The sequence below is a fragment of the Stylophora pistillata genome, chromosome 7, assembly GCF_964205215.1.
Source record: "Stylophora pistillata chromosome 7, jaStyPist1.2, whole genome shotgun sequence".
NCBI classification, from domain to species: domain Eukaryota; kingdom Metazoa; phylum Cnidaria; class Anthozoa; order Scleractinia; family Pocilloporidae; genus Stylophora; species Stylophora pistillata.
This window is the reverse complement of record NC_142525.1, coordinates 34,986,051-35,002,161: the sequence shown is the minus strand read 5'-3', so window position 1 is coordinate 35,002,161 and position 16,111 is coordinate 34,986,051. Positions and strand designations below refer to the sequence as shown.

Below are 16,111 nucleotides of genomic sequence, written 5' to 3'. Positions count from 1 at the left end.
AACAACCAATTAAAACAAGATAAAAAAAACCCAAAGCTCTTTATAGAACATAAGTTCCATTGGGGATGGATTTATTTCCCAAGGAATTTTGTACTAAGTGGGGGATGGAGAGGGGATTTTCTGAGAAAATTTTGTGTATTGAGAGAAGACTTCATAGTTAGTTTGTGAGTATACTTGAGGCAGGGGGGGGGAGGGGAATAAAATAGATCTGTGACCTATTTTTGTGTCGGTAAAAGTTTATGACCTAAATACTTTTAAATAGATGAACTTTTTAAAACCTTTAAATTATATTCAAGGATCTTTAATGCATATCAATGGCCTGAAATTGATTACAGAAACTTCACTGAGGTTAAAAAAAAGGAGTTTTCTCGGCCCAATTCAAAGAAAAGGCAATAATGGTGAATTTAATGTTCAAACTGGAAATTTATTTTGGATTTGTTGTTACAGTATTGCCTTTGAAAAGGCATAGATAGACGTTAGTCAATGAAAAAGTTTATTAAAGAAAAAGAAACTATCTTGAGTCGAAATTCTGATTCCAACATTGTAATTATAAGGTTGATGTGAGATTGGTCAGCGTTCTTTCAACATATCAAGTTACAGGACCAAGAAAATGTTTTTAATGATTTCATTACCATGAAGGAGATAATATCAGCACGGGAGATGGTGTTTAGGATCAGGTGGCCTAATCAAAAATGTGCTATATGAATAGTTCTAGGAGAAAAAAACAGCCCTGTAGGAGGATCGAACTCCCGACCCCTGGTTTACGAGACCAGTGCTCTGCCACTGAGCTAACAGGGCTACACGATAAACGCTTAGCTTTTTTCAGAGATCTATATCCTTGGTCCTCAAGTGCTTTATCATCATTCTTATTTGAATTTTTCAATAAAATTTGAAAAATTAAAAGTCGAACAAACCAGCCATCCTCTTAATCGCCGTAGAATATGAATCAATTTACTGGTCTATCAAATAGCATTATACAATTACGTGGCTCTTGAGACGACGTTGATCACCGACATAGAACTATCTTATATAACTTATGAATTACATTTATAGAAATCTTTTTCTACAGGAAATTATTTTTATGAATGCTATTTGAATCTAGTTATATTTTTCGACATATATTTTGAGTATTGCTTACGTGTTTTTATTTTCCGCAGGTAAACATTTGAACTATGCGGTTACGCATTCTTACTAAAAACTTCCCGTTTCTATGTGAACAACTGACAACAGCACAGGCAAAATTTCAACTGCTTGCAAAACAACATTATTATCATCGGACGACGAAATAATTATTTCCGATTCCACGTTCAACTGTAAGTGATGCGATTTGCCAAGGGTCACCATTGTTACAAAGTAATAATCGCCGTATTTGGGAAGATCAATAGTTGGAGAAATTATTCTTTCAATCTTTTCCCACGTCACGTAGTCTAAAATCTCAAGTAGAACTCTTGCCCAACGTTCCGTAAATTTTAAAACAATGAGATCTTCGAGTATGAGAAGTGTGTTCCGACTTCTGGATCATATCAGCAGCATTCTTTCCGTTCTGGCTTTAGTGTTGATTTACAACCATGTCTCAAATAAGCACGAAACAGGCGAGTTGTGGCAAAGAGAGGTTTCATCAAACTCTCCATCACTGCCGGATGACGCTAAGAATATCATGGGGAAATTACCAGTTCAAGTTTGGTCAAACGTTTGTGGCGGAAAATTGTTTAATTTACTCAACTCTCCTTTCTTTCCACGGTTCTTCGACGAGTTATACTTCATTTCGAACACAAGGATTCATTTAAATCGAAGCAACTACGGCCAGCGTGTATTCGGTTATCTACACCCACCAGAAACCGGTTATTACAAGTTTGTTCTGTATTCTGATGATGGATCAGAGTTCTGGTTTGGTGCAAATCAGAGTTTAGGGAGTTTAAAAATTGCCTCGAGCGTGGCCACACGTGATCGCGTTGGCAGCGCTCCTGTCGGTGAAATTTGCTTCGATTCACAGATTTCCGATGATTTTCTGCTCGAAAAGGGCAATAAATACCCGCTGGAGATTATTCATCTGCAAGGCACTGGGGCTGATTTTGTGGAACTGCATTGGATCCGACCTGGGAAGCATTATTTGGAGGTCATAACATCCGAGTACATTTCACATTCCGTGGAATCGCAATCGGTGTCTCAAATTACATCTTCGAAGGGTTCATCAAATAGTCAATTAGGAATTACAAAGCCTTATCTCGTCTCGTTCCTCACGGACAGTACTGTGGAACGCACGCTCTCCACGTGCAGCTATACGCTTCCAACCGCGACTAAGCCGGGTATGCGCCGTTTGCAGGGAAACAAAGCTATTCAAGAAATAATCACAGTAACTAATGATGACCGGAAATGGCAGGAAAATGAGGAAGCTAAGTTGGTGGTAGATCTTTTTGTGGCAGGACTCGAAAAAATTTTCCCAAAGTAAGTTATAATCTTGCAAATTCAAAAATTATAAAAAAAAAAAAACTCCTCTATCAGCAGCATCTCGGTCAATAAGTCAGTCGGCCGATCAGTCATTAAGTCAGTCAGTCAATCAATAGTAAGTCAGTCAGTCAGTGGATCAGTGGGTCAGTCGGTCGATAGGATCCGCTGCTCCTCACTTTCTTTGATAGAGAGGGGAACATCCGAACTAAACCTATGACTAAAATTAAATTAATTAGACCTCATTTGCAAATTTTTTTTTTCATTTAATTTTCCAGAAAGTATCTCGTCGAGAGAATTCTTACCCTCGAGCGTATGGTAACAAATGAAGAGAACAATGTTGTTCTTTACTTTCTAGAGATAGAATTAAGCTGTGATGCTTTAGATTACCCGGAGAGAGTCGCAGAGTATGTCTATTTACAAAACAACGAACAAGGTGAAAACCCACGAGGGAAGAACGCGCAACTTTGTTATCCGAAGGGTCTGGACTGGAAGAAAGAAGTTGCAGTTCATTTGATTATCGCCGTTGATTGTGAAGGTCAGCGGCTACATCGTTTTATTGAAAGAGCGGAACAAATTTTGCAAGAAAGCCTAGAGGTCGATTTTCAGTTAGTGGTTATACACTCTGGAAAATTAGGCTTGGACGTCGAAAGGACTCTGCAAACCACGTCGTTGCAGAAGTACAAGGTTGAAAAATTGAACGGGGAGTTCTCTTGGACGCGCGCCATTAATGCCGGAGTAAGACTGGTGCGGGATGCTCAGAGTATTGTTCTAACTACTGATGTATATATGGATTTGGCGCCGGAGATTTTTGAAAATTGTCGAAAGGTAAGCTTTAATGGAGCAAAGTCTATTGAGTCTTGTTAACTTGATCTAAATGTTATTTGCTCATTTACGTTATAGCACTGCATAGGAGGGAGGATGGCATTTGCGCCCATCCTTTTCAGCTTAAAATGTGGGGCGTTTCCTGCTGAACCGTATGGATCGTGGGATGACCATGGTTACCAGATGATTGGCATGTACAAGAGCGACTGGAATCGGCTTGGAGGTTAGACAAGTTGTTTTTCGTTATTTTGAACAATTTTCATAACGGAGTTAAAAGTATTCGGAATTTCATTGGTTTTGCTACTTACGCTTTCCAATCTGTCGAGAAAACTGGGACTTTCCTCTCACGAATCAGATGTTAAACTGACTTATAAGTCGATCATACCTTGGTCATAGGCGTTTTCCCGCGCTTTATGCAGTTTCTATTTTTTTTACTGCGTGTTCTTATTGATTCCTTTCTTACTGGACGTTGTCGTTTGATTCTGTGACAACAGAAATATGCTTTAGCTCTTGTTCAGGAATACAAGGGGATTCAGTCATAGAGAATCGAAACGGCAGCGGTTGATCTTTTCATCTCTCACAATCCTCTTTCTTTTTACAGGACTGAACGAAGGCACTGCAGATCATTTAGCCGCCTGGGACTTGATGGATCGCATTCTATCCAGCGGTATGTACGTGGCACGTGTGAAGAGTCCAAACCTGTTTCGCCTGTTTTATCCCAAGCCACGTGATTTGAATGTTCCAGAATTTTGAAGTTGTCAATTTCATAAAAGAGGAAGTTACTTGAGGATAAAAAATGACTTTATATATAGCGATAAAAAAGTTAGAAGTGGACATCGAATAAACAAGAGAGAAGTCTGTCACAACTTTTTGTAGAAAAGGATCAAATACTCCGTTTCGTTCTAACTCCCTTGTAAGCTTAATCTTACAACGATAAGACCGAAATCAGTGTACAAGGAATATCAGATAGAAAGACTACACTCTCTGAGATTCTTGAAAGTCAATTTCTTTGCAAAACAGTAGACTTCTTTGGAAGTATTTCAATTGATATTTACCAATCAAATAAAAAACTGGCCTATTTACGTATTTCCATTGGCCTGCTTCCATTAGGCCTAGCTACAAGTTGCCGATGAATCCCAAAAAAGTTGCCGATAAAAGTGTCTAAAAGTTGCCAAAAAGTTGCTATTTTTTTCAAAAGGTTGCCGAAAAGTTGCCAACATTTTTCTGCTTTTCGTACCTTTTGTGGGTGTTAAAGATTAAAAATTCGCACATTGCTTCTTATCAACACTTTTTTTGTCAAAGTCCAATGATAATATCAGAGGCTCTTTCCATTTCACTTGATCAACAAATAGTCACTGTAATTGTCCGCCATCTCGAAAAACGTGCAACGTGATACCGCTGACCTCGTGATAAGGCATCACAAAAATCAACCCATGGGGGGCCCTAATTATTGTATTTTAGAATAAATTGAATAAATGTCTATCGAAAACTGACCAATGTGGCTCAAAACGTGAAGAAAGTGGCTTCAAAGAACCTAAAAAAGCCCAAAGTTGCCGAAAATCTCAAAAGTTACCGAGCAACTTGTGGCTAAGCCTAGCTTCCATGCTCTTAATCAGCGCTATCACGTGATTAAACTACTGTGAGAGAAAATTGTATTGCGCATGGCCTGATCCTCTCTAGGTTGCTGTTTATAATTACCCCGCATACTTTGAAAGTGAAGTGGCCTATGTATTACAAAGGTTTGTCATATTTTCTCTGACCTTCGAGTTGAGAGGTGAATTAGCCCCACACCTTGAAAATCAAAGGGAAGAGTGAAAAAGTGTAGTCATACTGAAAAGTTCAAATGAACCTAAGACTAATTAAGGGTATCCTTTTCAAATTCATTTTAAGAACGTCATATATTGTTTCTGATTGTCATTTGTTTCTAACTGGTTACAAGAAAATTCCGCCGGAATCAGTCTCTGCAGCACTTCACTTTTGCTGTTTAAAAAGGAAGCCGAGGGATAATTGCAACAAACATTTTAAGTGCTAACTACTACAAAAATGTTCTTATCGTTTCTTCAAAAGCAGCTAATGTCATCATCATGGCAAATCCGATCAAAAGTCCAAGGTTTTGTAGAAAGATCACCTGCCGTTGTTCATCAGATCTTGATGTTATGCTAGTGAACATCTCTGGAACCTGAAATTGGAGTTGTCATCGTGACTTTACAGCACAAAAGTGAAAAATATTTTCTTCTATCTCAATACCGAACTTAAAATTTGCTATCTTTCTGATTCTATTAAAGCGCATGACACTTTTGACATTGCCTATCCTGGTAGTACGTGCACGAGGAACGCGTGACCCACCGTAGAGTCTCTTTGGCTCATTGGTAGAGCAGTTGAGGAACGCGTGACCCATCGTAGAGTCTCTTTGACACATTAGTAGAGCAATTGAGGAACGCGTGACTCACCGTAGAGTCTCTTTGGCTCATTGGTAGAGCAACTGAGGAACGCGTGACCCACCGTAGAGTCTCTTTGGCTCATTAGTAGGGCAATTGAGGAACGCGTGACCCACCGTAGAGACTCTGTGGCTCATTGGTAGGGGCAATTGAGGAACGCGTGGCCCACCGTAGAGTCTCTTTGGCTCATTGGTGGGGCAATTGAGGAACGCGCGACCCACCGTAGACTCTCTTTGGCTCATTGGTAGGGCAATTGAGGAACGCGCGACCCACCGTAGAGTCTCTTTGGCTCATTGGTAGAGCAATTGAGGAACGCGTGACCCACCGTAGAGTCTCTTTGGCTCATTGGTAGAGCAATTGAGGAACGCGTGACCCACCGTAGAGTCTCTTTGGCTCATTGGTGGGGCAATTGAGGAACGAGTGACCCACCGTAGAGTCTCTCTGGCTCATTGGTGGGGCAATTCAGGAACGCGTGACCCACCGTAGAGTCTCTTTGACTCATTGGTAGAGCAATTGAGGAAGGCGTGACCCACCGTAGAGTCTCTTTGGCTCATTGGTGGGGCAATTGAGGAACGCGTGACCCACAGTAGAGTCTCTTTGGCTCATTGGTAGGGCAATTGAGGAACGCGTGACCCACCGTAGAGTCTCTTTGGCTCATTGGTGGGGGAATTGAGGAACGCGTGACCCACCGTAGAGTCTCTTTGGCTTATTGGTGGGGCAATTGGGCCCGAAACCCGAAAGTCTGAGGTTCGATTCCTCTTGGGGACTCAGGATTCGTTATTCTTTGTCCCAAGCTCGTGACGACGCGAAGTAAACATAATTGGCAAAAGTTCTTTTCAAGCTAGTTCCAATTTCTTGAATTTGACTCTTTGCACTAAAACATTGGTGTCTCGACTTGGGGTTCGTATCATGTTACTTCATAGAAGCAATGCCATGCATGCACCGCGGGCATTATAGATTGCGTCATTCCATTTCATCAACAGGGAATATGCTATCACTACTCACCATCTCCGCCAGTGCAACATAAAGAAACATTCCTGCTACAACGGCAAATATCCAGGGCGTTAGATTAGGACTGGTGCTCAGGGTCGCTCCTACCAGTACACCCGCGTATGCGCATAAGTAACAAAAACATAACAGACCCAGTGCCCTGCGGATACACAGACCAGACGAGATAAAGATGGCGAAAGTACCTGGAAGAAATCAAAAAACAAAAACAAATATATTGACAATGCTGCTGCTTCTGACAATTAAGTAGATAGAACCCAAGAAAACGAGGTTGCAAATTAAAGTTGTGCAATGTCACATGTTGACGTTGGCAACTTCAGAAAATCACAGTGATCTTAGCTCTTTACACTCTAACATCAGAATGCATATTCTCCATACTGTTCTATATACTTTTTCTAAGGTGCTGACAAAGAGAATTTGTTTAACAGTCAAGAGCTTCTTAAATTCGCGATAACTTCCTTTATTGCCATGACCATAATGTTTGATTCAGGAATGATGCTGTTGAAAAAAAAAACATGCTCATCACTATCAGGGGTTGAAGAGTTAATGAGCAGATCTGGGTGGTATTCCATGCAAGTTATGATTATTTCAAGGTCTTTTGTTCTCAACAAAATTACACTGCCACTTTTTTAATGCGTATTTTCGCTAAGTGCAGGGACGGTAAGAGTTTTCAACCCGGGGGCGCAAAACCCACAGAAAAGGCATGGGAACTGAGAGCTATAGTGAGGCTGAGCTCGCTTAGCATAAAATATTGATATGGTATTGATCACTTCCTTACCTACTGCGTGCGGTACTTCATGAAATAACACAGCAAGAGTCGTACTGAGTCCATCCCCTGCCGATTTTGAGAAGGCTGCTCCTATAGCTAATCCATCGCACGATGTGTGTAGTACTTCACCCAATAACATCATTCCTATAAGAGTTTTGTTCATTTTGGCCGAAGACTGCTTACGCTTGCCTTTGGTTTCTGCCTCTAGCAGGCCCTTGGCCTCACGTGGATCAGGTAACGTGACATGAGAGTGAGCGTGAACACCCTAAAAACGAGATTGCGTGACCGTCAGAAGAATTGACGTAAATAGAGCTAGAGCAGACAAACAGGCCAACCTCAATTTTGCTCTACCTACCTCCATGACTTGAAAAAAGAGATGAAACAGGTAGAAGAAATAAATACTGCACAAAACCAAGAAGGAACGCCATAAAAGTACGCTATGATTGGATTCCGTAGTGCCAACGTCGTCGTGGTGATGTAATGCCTAAAGAATTTAAGATTGGAGTGCTGAAGTTGAGTGCCAGAGGTAATCAAGAATTGCACGCGTGCTTTGTTACTCCACTCTGTGCCATCCCCTCAACCAATCAAATGAAAAGCTGAGACTCAGCAACTTGCTCACTCTCCCCTCTTGACACAATCTGACGGTATTTTGTCGAGGATGCTCTCAATCGTTTTGTCCGCCCTTATGATTTTTTCTCTTTTGGCTTTAGGGATCTCATTTAAAAAACAAGCTCTATTTCCATGAACGCTTTCAGAATGAGTACAGTTCCCTTGAGTTGTTAGTTTTACTTACGTGCGGTAAGAGGTGAAAGATCGCGTCGCCGGTGAGACAAGCAGCTCCAAGAGCGACGAGCACTGTGATCACGTGATCACAATATTTACCAATAGCGGGGAATATGACGGCTGATGACAGTACAGTTAAGAAGAAAATGACAGTTTCTGCTCCGCATCCTTGAAAAATAGCTGACGGCAAGAATATCGAAGTTATTACCAATTACAAGATTAGTTAATGACTGAGGCCTGAAGTCATAAGACTTTAATACCACCATCCTGCCTAAGAGACCTATCATTGTTTATTTCCTGGAGGAAGATGGGTGGAGGGGTTGGGGGAGGGGATTAAATGATTTTTAGGGGGGGACGAAGGGAGGATAAGTCGTCGTCAACGGAGTATAAAGGGGGGTTTATGGATTACTATGTGGAGAGGGGGGGTCACGAGGATATTACAGAGCCTTCTGAAGGATCAGGCAACTTTTATCGCGGCACAAGCAAACTATTCCAACACCCCCTCCCCCCCCCCCCGCTTGAAGCAATGATTAATGACCTGCTTTTGAGGATCCATTTAGTATTTCCCCTAACCCTCGCCAAAAATGTGACCTTGAGTTCTTTAAGTGCATGCAGTCCGTAAATTTCTTAAATCGATGTAGAATCTAAGGTTTTAGGGAAAGCAGTCGCACAAGTCCTCGTAAAAAAGGTCAGGATACGTGTAAAAGGATGTACTACCTGACACACGGTGTATCTTAGTCCAGAAATTATGAAGATAAAAAGAAAGAAAACCCTCAAGGAGACGAGTGCGAGAAAGAAAACACAAATCATATCATTTGGAGTATTTCATACTGAAGTTGTGTCTCTCAGAAAAACCACATCCGTGATCTATCCTACAATCGCGGGGAGAATGTGTCTTAAAGAGCAAATTAAACTTTTGTCTTAGAAATGAGTAAATGATATTGACACAGCCTTCTTGATTGTATGGCAACCTGTCTTAGCAACATGAGTGACGGTGCAATTAGCACGATATCAGCTATCTTCGAATTAATGTGAAATTTTTTGTATGACACTTGCTCTTTCAGCTTTGAGCAAACGTAGGTTTAATAAAAGTATTCACTAATTCAACTGCGAATACTGCGGCCCGAAAAATGTTTCCATCGTGCAACTAGGAATATTTATTTTTCATATCTATTACATTTCATTTTCAAGAATCAATTAGTCGCCCAGTTTGCGAGACATTGTATTCGCAAATTTTTTGTTTAAGGAAGGCCGGTAATTATGTTTACGCTGCACACGGTCGAACGGAGAGCATGGCTTATTTTAGCAAGATGCTGTTAATACAAAGATTGCAACCATAGCAGAATTAGGACAGATCAAACCATAATAAGTGACAAGGTGTATTTCCTTCCCCCCCCCCCCCCCCCCAGACTGTGAAACGGAGAGCATGTCATGTCGTAGTTTTTGGGAAGATGCTGTTTATACAACGGTCGCAATTAGCAGAGTCAGATGAGATCAAACAACGGAAAGGAAGAGTTCAAATATTAACAACTGACTTTAAGATGAGTGGTTATCTCACCGTTTTATATCTAAAATCTAAAACTTCAAAATCAATGATATCGGGCTCGTCGATCCCTTATTAACTACTCAAATTCTCAAATAATTCATTTTGATTAAAAGAGTTCTTTAAACGCTCACCTCTCGTAATGGACATCTCGAAGTGGATCGAGAGCCGTTCGTTCGGTTGATGCCGATGTTTCGAATGTTCGTGTTTAATTAGAAGGGGACGTCTTTTTAGTAGTGGAGAACTCTGAAGAAATAGTGCCACATAAATGCCTATAGAAAAGCAGATAGCAAAGTCAACTGTTGGCAGTGTCAAAGTGTTTTTTACCGGGAAGGGGTGACAGTGACTGAAACCACCAGCTCTGAAACAGGTAAAATAGCAGCTTTGAATAACACGTGCGCGGCAGTATACCTGCAGAAGATGAAGAAAAATTCGCACCGGGCAAACCCGCGGGCTAACATGTTGGAACTCTCATTGCGAGAAATAACGAGCGCTTACCTTGGTTTAATTTAGTCTTAGCTCGAATACTAACCTATGCAATCAGGACATACGCTGTGCGTATCTCATATATTCCATTCACCTTTTAACAGTCCTTTTTAGAGTGAAATAGTCCTGGAGTTGACTTTTTGACTGACCGAATACTACTTTCAAAATAGATTCTGATATAGAAGAGGAGACAAAAGGCTAATCATTCCAAACGGCACCCAAACTTGTGATAATATTTTAGCGTACTTGGAAAACCTTACGGAAAGCATTCTAGGAAAAGGTAACAGAACGTTACTTTTGCGACCTAGTTCGTCATACTTACCTTTCCAACAGTTACCTGTGATGATGTTTTAAGCGGGTTTGCTTTCTAATTGTTGACCCCCCAGTTAGTCGGAAATTATTTTCTTTCAGGTGGTGCCGAAAATGATACTCAAGTTTGGCACAATTTTTCTAGACACGATTGTCACCATGGCAATCAGCCACAAAGAAGAGCTAACACCTGCTTCAACTCGTGCGCGATCACGCCTCCCTAGCGCGTGCAGGTTTTCTTTGTCCATGGTAAGAAGACATTTGATTTTGACTGGTTATTCAGTTTGTCTGTTTTCTGCGGGAAAGGGCTCTTTTGAGGTCTACCAGCTGGTCGTCATTTCCTTAAAAATTTCCATTTTTACACTATTGAACCCAAGAGTTTTCAAGTAACCGTGGACGAAAGTTTTGCTGATGCACGTTGGGCGAAGGTGTGGTCTAAGCGGCCACTTACAATGCAAACTAAGATTTGTCAAGAGAGGGGGGAAGTTAATAGTTGTGGAATCAATACGAGAGAGAGTGCGAGCGAGTCCAAAACCTCTTCCCCAGGCCCTCTCATTATTTCCTCGCTCAACAGGATAGGATACTACAGTCACAAGTCACTGCAGTCGTTCTCAAGATCTTGCTTTTATTGAATGAAATTGAGACCAGCTCGTCTTAAAATAATTTTTTTAATGAACATACGTAAACTGTACCCAGGTGAAATCCGGAATACAACTTCGTTTCCATGTCTATCTTGTACATGCCCGCGCGGTTCTGCGGGAGGAAAGAATAGGGACCCCGGGAACTAGAGAGCAACAAGAGAGAAGTCTTCCACTTCCTTTTGTAGAAAAAGAACATATACTCTCTTTCGTTTTAACTCCCTTGTAAGCTTCATTTTACAACGACAAGACCGAAATCAGTGTACAAGGATTATCAGATAGAAAGACTGCACTCTCTGAGATTTTGAAAAGTCAACTTCTTTGCAAAAGGGGTAGATTTCTTTGAAAATATTTCAATGTATTTTTACCAATCAAATAAAAAACTAACCTATCTGCGTACTTCCATGGGCCTGCTTCCATGCTCTTAATCAGCGCTATCACGCGATTAAACTACTGTGAGAGAAGATTGTATTGCGCATGGCCTGATCCTCTCTGGGTTGTTGTTTATGATTATCCCGAAGACTTTAAAGTTGAAGTGGCCTGTGTATTATATAGGTTTCTGATATTTTCTCTGACCTTTGAGTTGAGAAGTGAATCAGCCCATACCTTGAAAATCATATGGAAGAGTGAAAAAGTGTAGTCTGACTGAAAAATCCAAAGGAACCTGAACCTAATCAAGGATTTCCTTTCAAATTGATTTAAAGGACGCCACCATCTGTCGTTTCTGATTGTCATTTGTTTCTAACTGGTTACGAAAAGATTCCGCTGCAATCAGTCTCTGCAGACTGACTTTAACAGCACTTAACTTTTGCTGTTAAAAAAGGAAGCCGAGGGATGAATACAACAAACATTTTAAGTGCTAACTACTGCAATGATGTCCTTATCGTTTCTTCAAAAGCAGCTAGTGTCATCATAATGGCAAATCCGATCAAAAGTCCAAGGTTTTGAAGAAATATAACTTGCCGTTGTTCATCAGATCTTGATGTTATGCTAGTGAACATCTCTGGAACCTGAAATTGGAGTTGTCATCGTGACTTTGCAGCACAAAAGTCAAAAATATTTTCTTCTATCTCAATACCAAACTTAAAATTTACGATCTTTCTTATTCTATTTAAGCGCATGACACTTTTGACATTGCCAAATCTGGCAGTACACGTATGAGGAACGCGTGACCCACCGTAGAGTCTCCCCGAAAGTTCGAGGTTCGATCCTTCTTGGTTGGGGACTCAGAATGCGATATTCTTTGTCCCAGGCTCGTGACGGCGCGAAGTAAACATAATTGGCAAAAGTTCTTTTCAAGCTAGTTCCAGTTTCTTGAATTGGATTTTTTACACTAAGACATTGGCGTCTCGACTTGGGGATCATATCATGTTACATCATAGGAGCAATGCCATGCAAGCACCGCGGGCATTATAGATTGCGTCATTCCATTTCATCAACAGGGAATATGCTATCACTACTCACCATCTCCGCCAGTGCAACATATAGAAACATTCCTGCTAGAACGGAAAATATCCAGGGCGTTAGATTAGGACTGGTGCTCAGGGTCGCTCCTACAAGTACGCCCGCGTATGAGCATAGGTAACAGAAACATAACAGACCCAGTGCCCTGCAGATACACAGACCAGACGAGATAAAGATGGCGAAAGTACCTGGAGGAAATCAGAAAAACAAAAAATATATATTTCGGCAATGCTGCTGCTTGTGACAATTTAGTAGATAGATAGAACCCAAGAAAAAGGATGTTACAAAGTTGCGCAATGTCACATGTTGACGTTGGCTACTGCGGAAAATCACAATGATCTTAGCCCTTTACACCCTAACATCAGAATACATATTCTCCATACTGTTCTATATACTTTTTCTAAGGTGCTGACAAAGAGAATTTGTTTAACAATCAAGAGCTTCTTAAGTTCGCGATAACTTTTTTTATTGTCATGATGTTCGATTCAGGAATGATGGTGTTGTAAGAAGTAAAATGCTCATCACCGTCGGGGGTTAGAGAGATAATGAGCAGATCTGGGTGGTATTTCATGCAAGTTATGATTATTTCAAGTTCTTTTGTTCTCGACAAAATCACACATGTCACTTCTTTACAATTTGTCCATTACGTATATTCGCTACGTGCACGCGAGACAAGAGTTTTCAACCCAAGGGCGCAAAACCTAAAAAAAAGCGTTGGAACTGAGAACTATAGTGAGGCTGAGCTCGTTTAGCATAAAAGATTGATATAGTATTGATCACTTCCTTACCTATTGCGTGCGGTATCTCATGAAATAACACAGCAAGAGTCGTACTGAGTCCATCCCCTGCCGATTTTGAGAAGGCTGCCCCTATAGCTAATCCATCGCACGATGTGTGTAGTACTTTACCCAATAACATCATTCCTATAAGAGTTTTGTTAATTCGGGCCGAAGACTGCTTACGCTTGCCTTTCATTTCTGCCTCTAGCAGGCCGTTGCCCTCACGTGGATCAGGTGACGTGACATGAGAGTGAGCGTGACCACCCTAAAAACGAGATTGCGTGACAGTCAAAGTGAATGACGTAAATAGAGCTAGAGCAGAGAAGCATGCCAACCTCAATTTTGCTCTACCTACCTCCATGACTTGAAAAAAGAGATGAAACAGGTAGAAGGAATAGATACTGCACACAACCAAGAAGGAACGCCATAAAAGTACGCTGTGATTAGATTCCGTAGTACCAGCTTCGTCGTGGTGATGTAATGCCTAAAGAATTTAAGATTGGAGTGCTGCTGAAGTTGAATGCCAGAGGTAATCAAGAATTGCATGTGTTTTTTCTTACTCCACTCTGTGCCATCCCCTCAACCAATCAAATGAAAAGCTGAGACTTATAGCAACTTGCTCACTCCCCTCTCTTGAGGCAATCTAACGTTATTTTGTCGAGGATACCCTCAATCGTTTTAATTCCACCCTATTATCTTTCTCTTTTGGCTTTAAGAATCTCATTTGAAAAACAAGCTCTATTCCCCTGAACACTTTCAGAATGAGCACAATTTCCTTAAGTTGTTGGTTTTACTTACGTGCGGTAAGAGGTGAAAGATCGCGTCGCCGGTGAGACAAGCAGCTCCAAGAGCGATGAGCATTGTGATCACGTGATCGCAATATTTACCACTGACGGGGGATATGACGGCTGATGACAGTACAGATAAGAAGAAAATGACAGTTTCTGCTCCGCATCCCTGAAGAATAACTGACGGCAAGAATATCAAAGTTATTACCTATTACAAGGTTAGTTAATGAGTGAGGCCTGAAGTCTTAATACTTCAATAACACCATACTGCCTAAGAGACCTGTCATTATTTAATCCCTGGATGAAGGGGGTGGAGGATTTTATTTGGGGGGGGAATTAAATGTGATTTAAGGGGGGTGGATTGAGGATCCATTTAGTTTTTCCGCTAACACTCGCCAAAATGCGACCTTTAAGTTCTTTGAAGCGTCTGTAGTCTGTAAATTTCTTAAACTGAGGCAGCAGCTAAGGTTTTAGGGAAAGCAGTCGCAAAAGTCCTTCATAAAAAGGTCAGAATAGGTCTGGAAGGATATACCTGACACACGGTGTACCTTAGTCTAGAAATTAGGAGGAAAAAAAGAAACCCTCGGGGAGACATGAGCGAGAGAAAGAAAGTACAAATCACATCATTTGGCGTATTTTATACTAAAGTTGTGTCTCAGAAAAAACCAACTCTTTGATCTCTCTTACAATGGCGGGAAGAATGTGTCTTAAAGAGCAAATTAAACCTTTGTCGTGGAAATGAGTCTATTATATTGACACAGCTTTCTTGGTTGTTTGACAACTTGTCTTAGCAAAGTGACAACGATGCAATTAGCACGATATCAGCTGTATTTGAACTAATGTGAAATTTTATGTGAGACATTTGCTCTTTCAGCTTTGAGCAAACGTAGGTTTAATAATCGTATTCACTAGTTCAAGAGCGAATACTGCGGCCTGAAAAATGTTTCCATCATACAACTAATGGTATTTCTTTCATATCTATTACATTTCATTTTCAAGAAGCAATTAGTCGCCCAGTTTACGAGACATTCTAAAATTACTGTAAAATTGGCAAATTTTTTGTTTGAGGAGAGCCGGTAATTATGTTTACGCTGCACACGGTCGAACGGAGAGCATGGCTTATTTTTCGCAAGATACTGTTAATACAACGATTGCAACCATAACAGAATTAGGACAGATCAAACTATAATAAGTAATAAGGTACATTTCCTTCCCCCACTAGACTGTGAAACGGAGAGCATGTCGTAGTTTTTTGTAAGATGCTGTTCATAAAACGGTTGCAATTAGCAGAGTCAGAGGAGATCAAACAGCAGAAAGGAAGAGTTCAAATATCCACAATTGACTTTAAGATGCACCGTTTTATATCTAAAATCTAAAACTTCAATATTAATGATATCGGGCTCGTCGATCCCTCATTAACTACTTAAATTCTCAAATAACTCATTTTGATTGAAAGATTTCTTTCAACGCTCACCTCTCGTAATGGACATCTCGTAATGGATCGAGAGCCGTTCGTTCGGTCGATGCTGATGTTTCGAATGTTCGGTTTTTTTTTCGCCCGAAGAAGGCAAAACGAATCGTGTTTAATTAGAAGGGGATGTATTTAGTAGCGAAGAACTCTGAAGAAATAATAACACATAGAAGTCTATAGAAAAGCAGATAGCAAAGTCAAGTGTTAGTAGTGTCAAAGTGTTGTTTGCCGGGAGGGGGTCACAGTGACTGAGGCCACCTGCTCTGAAACAGGTAAAATAGCAGCCTTAAAAAACACGTGCGCGGCAGTATACCTGCGGAAAATTAATTAAGAAAAATACGCACCAACTAAACCCTGCGGGTTAA

At 40.8% G+C, this 16,111-nt stretch overlaps 3 protein-coding genes and 1 non-coding gene across 4 annotated transcripts; 1 reads left to right on the top strand and 3 right to left on the bottom strand.

Moving 5' to 3' along the window:
- Positions 1–726: 726 nt before the first annotated feature.
- On the bottom strand, positions 727–798 carry Trnat-cgu (transfer RNA threonine (anticodon CGU)). The gene has a single exon. It is a non-coding gene; the product is annotated as a tRNA-Thr (tRNA).
- A 364-nt stretch (positions 799–1,162) lies between these two features.
- On the top strand, positions 1,163–4,023 carry LOC111328721 (uncharacterized). Its single transcript, XM_022933207.2, has 4 exons — positions 1,163–2,445; positions 2,724–3,273; positions 3,349–3,493; positions 3,872–4,023. The coding sequence occupies exons 1-4, from the start codon at positions 1,478–1,480 to the stop codon at positions 4,021–4,023; spliced, it is 1,815 nt and encodes a 604-aa protein (XP_022788942.2). The 5' UTR covers positions 1,163–1,477.
- A 1,113-nt stretch (positions 4,024–5,136) lies between these two features.
- On the bottom strand, positions 5,137–10,623 carry LOC111328731 (zinc transporter ZIP12-like). The gene is made up of 6 exons (XM_022933219.2): positions 9,946–10,623; positions 8,279–8,448; positions 7,841–7,969; positions 7,495–7,750; positions 6,714–6,901; positions 5,137–5,449 (listed from the first exon to the last, which is right to left on the bottom strand). The coding sequence occupies exons 1-6, from the start codon at positions 9,959–9,961 to the stop codon at positions 5,306–5,308; spliced, it is 903 nt and encodes a 300-aa protein (XP_022788954.2). The 5' UTR covers positions 9,962–10,623; the 3' UTR covers positions 5,137–5,305.
- A 593-nt stretch (positions 10,624–11,216) lies between these two features.
- Positions 11,217–15,978, bottom strand: LOC111328714 (zinc transporter ZIP12-like). Its single transcript, XM_022933199.2, has 6 exons — positions 15,750–15,978; positions 14,286–14,455; positions 13,843–13,971; positions 13,497–13,752; positions 12,709–12,896; positions 11,217–12,254 (listed from the first exon to the last, which is right to left on the bottom strand). Exons 1-6 carry the CDS (start codon positions 15,763–15,765, stop codon positions 12,108–12,110), a joined length of 906 nt encoding a protein of 301 aa, XP_022788934.2. The 5' UTR covers positions 15,766–15,978; the 3' UTR covers positions 11,217–12,107.
- Between the last annotated feature and the right edge of the window lie 133 nt (positions 15,979–16,111).